The sequence below is a fragment of the Etheostoma spectabile genome, chromosome 3 (assembly GCF_008692095.1).
Source record: "Etheostoma spectabile isolate EspeVRDwgs_2016 chromosome 3, UIUC_Espe_1.0, whole genome shotgun sequence".
NCBI lineage: Eukaryota > Metazoa > Chordata > Actinopteri > Perciformes > Percidae > Etheostoma > Etheostoma spectabile.
The window spans coordinates 26,958,786-26,968,797 of NC_045735.1; the positions used below are offsets into that span (position 1 = coordinate 26,958,786).

The 10,012-nt window shown below is 39.8% G+C and overlaps 1 protein-coding gene across 1 annotated transcript in view; it reads right to left on the reverse strand.

Annotated features, from left to right (window-relative positions):
- slc1a5 (solute carrier family 1 member 5) overlaps positions 1-4,728 on the reverse strand; it is an 8,733-nt gene extending 4,005 nt beyond the window's left edge. The window contains exon 1 of the mRNA XM_032512120.1: positions 4,190-4,728. Coding sequence (XP_032368011.1) covers positions 4,190-4,728 — 539 coding nt within the window. The remainder of the gene's footprint in view (positions 1-4,189) is intronic.
- Between the last annotated feature and the right edge of the window lie 5,284 nt (positions 4,729-10,012).

Below are 10,012 nucleotides of genomic sequence, written 5' to 3' on the forward strand. Positions count from 1 at the left end.
ATATATATATATATATCCATTATGCTGATTTTGGTTTTGTGGAGTTCTTCCCTTTACTCAAATCAATAGTCTAGGAGAGGCTCTAATACTCTGCATATATTGTAAAATCCTTGAAGACAAACGTGATTTCTTTTGACTATGTAAATAAACCAGACTTGATTATTTCACAACCAAAGATAATAGAGTGATAAACCAACAAAACACACATGGTCAAACACCATTGGGTGGACGTGTGTTTCTTTTACAGCAGGCTGCTGATTGTTTAAGGCAAATTGCTTTCCCAGCATCTTGTTACACCAGGATCTAGCAACAAGCACGGAATACCTCACGCAGGTCTAAGTGAAATACACACGTTAGGCTTACACATGTTTGGTTTATCCCACTCTGTTCACATTGAGCCAGTCTTTAATGAAATCCAAAGAGTAATATGATAGAGCTATAATGAAATGGGAAAGTTCATTAGGTTTGTGGCCTGTCTGATGTACTGTACACAGCTTTGTATTACTTGCCCCCCCCCCCTTTTGTTTAGCTAACTCCTAAGCTGTTAGGAAAAAAAATGTTTTGTTGCCAGCAACACCGACAAGGTGTTCTATAAAATGAAATAAGTCTGAAAAGTGAAAACGCCACACTAAGATACACATACATATTTAGAAAGCTGAATTAAGAAAAACTATCACTTCATTTGAATTGAGCTGGGAATTAACTTTACTGTACATTATCTAGTCTATGTCGAGCTTGGATCCACCGGATGACAAATACAAAACATTAGCGCTACAAAAGATTAATCGTTTAATTAAATTAACCACCAACTATTTTGATAATCAATTAGTCGGTTTGAGTTATTTTTTAAGACAAAAATTTTTTTCTTTGATTTCTTAGATGTGAATAGTTTCTAGGGATCGACCGTTACAGATTTTTTAGTGTCGATGCCAATGGGGGGTGGGGGGGGGCAGTGCATGGCCTGCACGTGAACTGCAGCGTCTCCAGCAACATAAAGCTGCCTGTGGACACCTGTCTGTAAATAATAAGGGGGAAAACTATCGGCAAATGTAGCAGCCGCGTATTAGCCAATGCTGATACACGTAAAAAAAACGCAAATACCGGCCCGATATAGGCACCATGACTGTCAAATCAATGAGAGCATCAAAACTAACTACCGTATTTTCCAGACTATAAGTCTATAAACTATGCTATATCATACCAAAAATCTTTTTTCATAGTTCGGCTGGTCCTGCAACTTATAGTCCGGTGCGACTTATATATCAACATATATATAAAATTTAACATGCTTTTAAATGTTAATTTATAATGAAAACATTACCATCTACAGCCGCAAGAGGAAGCTCTAGTCTTGTGACAACTATGTGCTGCTCCTAAAGACAATTGAGAAAGACTGAACACAAACAAAATGCCCCCCCCCCCAAAAGAAAATCCCATTCTGCAGATTACAAACCTGCAGGGTAGTAAAATATGCAGCTGAAAACGGTATTCAAGCAGCAGAAATAAAGTCCACTGGCGAAAAGGTTACTCTTACTGCAATGAAGAAAACAAAGGAAGCTAAGCTGTCTGTTCTTGGTCTTGGATTTTGTAAAATAAATTTCTAATTAACTAAAATGTATAGTGCGACCAATATATGTTTTTTCCTCTTCATAACACGTTTGACTGATGCAACTACTTTGGAGCAACTTACGGTACATGACTTTTCTCACATCTAAGTATTGTAGTTGGTCCCCAGTAGACTTCTTTAGCAAGTTTTGTCTTAAAGATTTTTGAGTGTTATTAATTTTTGATCTGCTCTGGCTTTTCAAACATTTTAGAAACAGATATGGTAGTAATATTGGTCCAAAATGAATGAAACATTTTCTTGAGGAAGGGCCCCTAAACCCTCTGCCAAACATATGCACCGACGTCTTTCACCAACATAGGGACAACACTGACTATATGTGGTCATTAAATTTGCAGGTGATCCTAGCGCTGACTGTTAGCGGCGTCATTTGTGATTGTAAGAGGTCATATGGTTTGGAGTAGGAAAACCAACAAAAAGGCGGGAGATTATTTCAACAAGGATGTGTAGGAGCGGTTCCAGTCAGACTTTAACCCATTACATGCATCTCAAGGCTGACATGTCTTTTACTTTGACAGATAGCATAGCTTAGACGCATTTAATAGAGTGTGTGACTGTGAACAATGACTAGGCCTTTTTACGCTTTGATGAGCAGCTCTACAGTCAAAGTCCCACGCTGTCTTTGTTGGCAAAACTAACTAGGGCACCAACTGAGAGGGATCGTTCTAATGAGAGGCACGGATTTTGCCTGCTGTCCTATTAGGATAACGTGGTGCGTGTGTGTGCATTTGCGCTGGTGGCTTGTGTCCTGCACGAGATGAGCATTACTTTAAAAAAAAAAAAAAAGACGAAAAAAAACATACAAAACCACACAGCAACTGCAGTAAATTAATCTGGACAAAGATGCATTCAGGTACATCAGTTAACAATTAACCGAACCGCTGTAATGATTCTAGAAGTAAACATCGCTTTTCATCTTAATGTTAAAACGTGACCAAAAATCCTAAATAGCCCATCTGAGTTTTGTTAACCAGATCACTGGGTTGCAACGTAGACACTGGTATGCAAGGGCCTCCAATCTGGGAGTAGTTGTGTTTTGCCCCCGTACTCTTGTGTGTCTAATCTGGCTGTGAGCAGCGTGGAGTGTTTTTAGGACATGTTGTCAAGTCACACTGCTGGAAGTGGGGAAAATGATGGAAGAGTCTGGCTTTTATAGTCCACAATTCCATAATTAATGTAAAACAGCATTGAACGCTGCAAACTAACAGACTAAAATATGCAATAGAGTCCCAAGTGTATAAAGATCGAATTGTTAACAGGGACTTTTAATGTGAATCATATATCTCTGGGGGGGGGGGGGGGGGGGGAGGACTGTATTTGTCTGAATAAATACAGTCCACTCTCTTATCTTTAGAAGTGATAACATCACAGGTGTCTTCTGCTCACACTGTGACATTGTGTTGTAGTGTGTGACCATGTGTTTACAAAAGGTTAATGTTCAATACCCTTTAACCTTAGAGAACACCAGTCTGCTGAATAGCAGCCACCTGGGCATGAGCTATATGTTTTTTGGGAATAACAGGATCACCAACTAATGTAACATGTTGTGGATGACGTGTTAGTTTACATTTAAAACCTGATAAGGTGTCAGAAGGTGTTGACATCTCACTATTTCAGGCTCTAGAGTCTATTGTTTGCCCACATTGAGCACTGTTGCTTCCCTTTAATCCTCAGTAATTTAGATGAGGTGGCAAATGTCTCATGAGTGCCCCATGAATGTGACACATTGATACAGTACATTTGAGAAAAAAAAAGAAGAAAAGACAGTGTGACCTACTGATTTACAAATAGGCAAGTTTAAAGCAGCCTATGTAGAAAGGGTACACTGACCATCAACTTTACCAACTGCCGTGCAAAACTCACTGACATCTGTGAGATGTAAGACCTCATTTCTCTTTACCACGTGTCTGTACTTTAAACTGGGTGAACAAAAACTGAATCCGGTAGATAGTCAATTCATTGGAAATTAAAATCCCATGATGTCATCTTAAAACGTCCCCTCAGAGTCAGTTTATTAGAGAAGTGGGTTTTTTGTTGTATAGTTTCACCACATGGCTCAAGCCATGTTGGAAACGTGCCACGCACGTGTAGGTCAGACCCACATGTCAATATTACAAAGACAGAATGTGAAATAAAATAACATTAGCAAGTTACGTGATGTTCTTTCGAACAGAACATCTTAAAAAAAAGAACCGGGGACGTTAGCTGGCCCTCTGCCGCGTGGAGCTAGCCAACCCTCTGGGGACAAGACTGAGCTGATGCAACGGCCCGCTGTCATTACAGCACACCTCGCTACGGGTAAATTAAGCTACACGTCTAATGTAGCTCCTATCCAGTGGTTAGTACAGAGACTACTTTTCTCTCTGGGTGTCTGAAACCAACCTGTCTGAAAAGAAGGTAAATAGACAGTGCCCTGTATCTTGTGGCTAAGTTAACGCGTTTAACTAGTAACAGGTTTGACATCTTGTCAGCTTGTGTCCCCGGGGGCAACCATTACAACATACCAACAGATCATTATTGGACTACTTTTCCAGAGAATGTGTGTGTGTGTGTGGGTTCATTTACCTGATCAAATCTAAGAAGGAGTCTATCACTTCTTTGGCAGCAGGCACGTCGTCGTCCAAACCTTGCACTTTGGGCTTGGCCAGTGACCCCGACCCCGGGGTTAAGATGAAAGCCATCACAACCCCGATGGACGACGCAATTAAGGTGGTGACCAGGAAGAAGAGCATAGCCCAGCCGCCGAGTTTGCCCAGGGCTTTAGGGTCGATGCTGGCCGCCCCGGACACTAGACTGCACACCACCAGGGGAATGATGATCATCTTCAGCAGCCGGATGAGAATCTCACCGGGGAAGCCGACGTAGATGATCTGGGTCCTGGTCAACGTCGCGTTGCGCACACCAAGTCCAATAAAAACCCCGATGATGACCCCGGCCACGGTGAGGATGACCAGCAAGTTGGCCATCACTATCCTCTTCACCCGCTGGGACATCGGGGGCCGGCTGCCCTTCTTCGCGCTGTCCGTTCCGTTGGCGAGCGTCTCGTCGAGGTGCGCCTCGCCGTTGGATCCCTTCGCTTCCTCCAGGTGCCTCTTATCAGCCATTGTGCGCGCTTACAGTTGCCCCGAACTTTATCCTAAGAGCACAAATATTACTTTGAAAGACTATTGTTACTGTGGTGGGAATATCTTTTTAATTTTACAAGCACTGAACTGACAGTTTCCCCTCACACTAACGCTCGTCGCTGCGTTGTTCCGCGTCTCCCGCTTATCTAACCGGCCGGCCAGGAAAGGCTACCCCCTCCCTGTGACGTGGGCTGGGCGTGTTCAAATAGAGAAACTGCCTTTTACTATTACTAGTCAATGTTCCATTACGTTCGTTAAAAACTAAATCAAATGACTGCTAGGCGTGTTCCTTTTAAGTCATCGTAGCCCTATCTATTTATATGTTGTTTGATTAACACATTGTCTGTTGACAATTGACTATGACAGGAAGGCTGATTCAGGTTAGACTGTATTGCTCATTGTATGAAGAATTAAGGGCTGTTCTTTTTTGGTATAATGTCTTCATCTGTGATGACTTCTTCTGGCTGGATTTTGTTTGTAAAGTTTAAAAGGACATAAGTCAAAGTTCTTTGTTTGCAATACTGTTAACCCTCTATTGCATGAATTCTTTTTTAAACATGGTAAAAAAAAATCGTCATGTGTCTTTGTTAATCCAGGATGCTTAAATGATGCAATTGCCAAAGAAATGTGGTAATTTGCCATATGGCCACAACGCGCATTCGTGGAAAGTAGGCTACCAAAAAATCCATCTTTTTTTTTTTAAATCATGCTTTTATTGAAAGAATTACCAAACAAATTCAACTTATATGTATCAAAAATGTATCGCCCAATGTGTTTACATTCAAATTAGTTTAGTTTTAATTGTAGTTTTGGATGATTATTAATAATCATTAATAATCATGGTAAAAAAAATCGTCATGTGTTTTTGTTAATCCAGGATGCTTAAATGATGCAATAATCATGGTAAAAAAATCGTCATGTGTCTTTGTTAATCCAGGATGCTTAAATGATGCAATTGCCAAAGAAATGTGGTAATTTGCCATATGGCCACAACGCGCATTCGTGGAAAGTATCAAAAAATCAAATTTTTTTTTTTTAAATTATGCTTTTATTGAAAGAATTACCAAACAAATTCAACTTATATGTATCAAAAATGTATCGCCCAATGTTTTTACATTCAAATTAGTTTAGTTTTAATTGTAGTTTTGGATGATTATTAATAATAACACTGTAATAAGTCTGTCATATACACCTGAAAGAAGACACAAGGATACAATTTACTTTCAAATGAATACCACTTCAAAATAAAAGACCTATTTAAACAATTAAACAGAAAGCAATGCATTTTATATGGTTTATTGTGAAAAACATTAAGAAAAAGAATTTGTTGCCATACGGCAACACCAACCATGTTATTTTCTAACAAATGTTACTGGTGTCTTCAGGTCCAGGTGGGCTGCACACTTTTATGTGCATGACACAAAAAACAACTATTGCTGTACATTAGTTTTTTAAAACAAAAACATTTTTGCAAAAATCAAATATAGCTTTAGGAATTCCTATTCAGTTTATTTAGGGCTTCATTTTGGCACACAGCATTTTTATTCTCTTAGACTTCTAAGTAATGCTACACTGCCTCACCTATCTCAGGTGCAGGAGATGTGGGCTACATCTAGATAAGCAGATGTTTTGGGCAACTTACTGCTAGAACATAATAAATATACTGTAGTTTGAGACTTGGCAGACAAAAGTAGAGTTTTGGCTCTAAGCAAACCTATGGATGTTAGTAGCATTTTCATATTTAGATGTAGTATGCCTATATACATTGAAGCACAAGCACATATGCTGTTTATACCAACAGCAGCTATTGCCACATGTTCCCATGTGTTTGATTGGGCAGCAATTCTTTTTTGCTTGATGTAAACTAACCAGAAACTAACTACCAGCAACTAGAAACTAAGTTTTTGCAATATGCAGTGAAAAATTGATTATGACCTCGATCATTAATATGATGCATAAACCATAAAGTTGAATGAGAATTTTAAAGTCAGGAAAATTAGTGAAAAAAACAAAAATCTAAGCTACAACTAAGAATTTCAAAAATTAACTCTGCTTACGCTACTACTCCCTTTTATTAGAGTAGCAACTAAACTGGGTTGCGTTAGCGGAGGAGCAGAGGCTTTGCCTGTACAGCTGTGGAGACTGCCACTGGACTTTGATGATACCCCCCTCCTCGGTGTTTTTATTTGCTCCCCTCACAAGTAACAAATTCAACAAAGAATGCCATATATTGTAGTTATATCATCAAAGGGAATTGCATGTGGAACTACAAGCCCAGAAATACAATTAATCTAACATCTGGTGTGCTTGAATGACAAAGAATAACTGAGGAGGAGGGCTCAGCATACTTGGAATCGTGATTTTAATCTCAATTCAACTACAATGGGTCTTACCCAAACATTAGAGAGCCAAACAGGCAATACACCACATCCTTTCATTATGATCAGGGAAGAGGGGTGGCATAAATTGAGAATGTAAGTGAGAGGGAATGAAATTTCTACCACTCTGCAGATTTTGCCTGGCTAAGTATAAAGATGTAACACGAGACAGACTCTCATTGTCTGAAATACTAAGGAGTACAGTGTGGTGGCTTCAAATGCGTGTGTGGGGGTCCAAGAAAGCCTGGGGTTAGCTTACACTCAAACAACAATCTAAAGCCCTTTTAACCAGGGTCCTGCTGGTAGAATCTTATGGGAAAAACGCCTTTAAACACCAAAGAATGCCCACAGGACCAGAACTCAGGCTGATAGGAAGCCGTCCTCTCAGTGCTTCGTTTGTTATCTCGAGCTTATTCCTTGTTCTCTGTGACTGCGTGAATGATCAGAGGAATCGCTGTGATTCTGTGAAATAGTGCATTACTCTGTGAGAAAGGATAACTTCAATAACCAAACCCGCAGGCACATGAGAGCCGAGTGAGTTTTTCTAAAGTAGGCCCCATCTATAAAAACATACGCGGCACACACACGCAGGCTGCACATGTTGACAAGATGAGTTTTTGCTGTTATTTAACATCCTTAAATGTAACTGGTCTTCTAAACGCAGACAACAAGAACGACAAAACAATACAGTCAGGGGTCTTCAATAAATTCTATTAACAACCTAGAACACATTCCCATGGCAACATGTTTGATTATTGGTTTAAATATTCTCTACATGTTTTATCGGGAATAGAGGATAGTTTGGTTAATGACCAAATATTATATATATACTTTGTATATACTGTATATTATGTATGTGTGTGTGTGTATGTACCAAGCTAAGATGGTGAACATGATAAACAGCATGCTAGCGTTGTTTTTGTGAGCGTGTTAGCATGCTTTTAGCATTTTACTCAAAACACTACACACTACTGTACACTGCTGTACAAAGACCTGCTGGCAAGGCTGTAGACTCTTGTTATGATATAATTCATATAAGGTATTTGCAGGTTTTCTCTCAATGCATCATCATGGAAACTTATAAAATAAAATTACAGGTTGTTCTGCAAAGCAAAAGAAGATATATAAGAAAGCTTAAAACAGTGCAAAGGGTAAAAGTGAACCACTCATGGGTAAATCCGAAAAGCTCAAAGTTCCAGTGAAGTGAAATCTACGGTGAAGTATTTTAAATCTAACTGGTAAGGTCAGTGCTTGGTGAAGTACCTGAACACAGGTGTGCAGCACACGTGACCTTTGAAACTGGGACACAGGGAAAAACAACACAGCTGCCTCAGGTAGCGTGAACAACAGAAACGAGACAGCAAGACAATGAAGAAATCAGAAAGGTGGAGACAAAGGAAATGTAATACGAAATCTGAATGTACCATCCAGTAACTAAATTATACTGTTGTCATGAAGCAGGGCCAAAGGTGCAGTACAAAAAAAAAAAAACTTTCACTGACTGCAAGCTCCCGTCCGAGAACATTTTGTAATTCTACAAAACCACATCACCACATGATAGACAATGAATGTGCTGAGTCATACACAGCCTGTCTAGATTCAGCACCACTGTTATCCCCGTAGTCCAGAGGTGAGGGGAAGGCCCCTAAACCCTGTCTGATCTTGTAGAGCCTTATGTGACCAGGAGGGGCCCCCGCAAAATTATTGACGGATTTACACACTGTAATCAGACTCACATGCCCTGCCTACAGCTTATCTTTCAGAACCAAACTGATTTCCTGTATAGATGAACTACAATTGCAATGTAAACAATCTCATCCAAAAAACTCATGGAACATGCTTGCTATTATTACAAAATACCAATACCAACCATATGCACAGAAACAGAACTCAAACAACCTTTAGTAAAAGATTTGACAAAACTTTAGTCATGAGTGGCTTTAACCCCTGCTAACAAAAAGGACAAATAATGCCTAAATATGTGGGGCTTTTAATGATTAACTTATTGATAATTGAGAAGATCAATGCCTGAAGTTTGCCAAAGCGTAATTACATTACAGCAATTAAATCGATCGGTTGTTTGCCCTTTATAATATAAGTTATGTCCAAAGCTTATAGCTGTGCATCTTTTTAACGCATATTCTTTCTCACCCCCCCCCCCCCCCCCCCCCCCCCCCCCCCCTCCCCATTCACAAACACTTTGGGTTAATTATTCACACACTGCAAACATCCACACGAGGCAACTATTTAAGAGAAACTTGTTTAAAGCACACCATGTGCTGGATATCCGTTTTTGTGCACCACACACTGGCTTTAAATGTTTATCCCTGCACTGCTCCCCTCCTTTTCCTCCTTCTCTCCTTCTCTCCTTCTCTCCTTCCACCACAACACAATTTTCCTTTGGCTTGTTTTTGCTCTAAGGCACACTATATTACTGTGGAATGCCAACAGTAATATAGTTTAAGTCTGTCTGGCAGTAGCTAGTTAATCTCTGAATGCTGTAGATTTTGGAAGCTGGCACTGTACGCATACACACACACACACACACACACACACACACACACACACACACACACACACACACACACACAGAAGTGATGAGATCTAGAGTATAGCGTACAGTAATTTTGCATTCTTGTTAACCATTTAATGAATTATATCTACAGAAAATCCTCCTCTTCTTAAGTCTTCAATGCTTCTGAGAAAAATAGAAGGACCAGGGCAAATAGAAATTCTTCTTCCTTTCTTCTGCCTCTCCGCACAATAAGTAATTTGATCTTTCTGCATGCTCCCTCTCTCTTTATCTGTAATAGGTGGAGTGGGTTACCTAGTGGAGGTCATATCTGTCTGTTTAGCCAAGGCTGGTCAAAACACACCCTGCCACT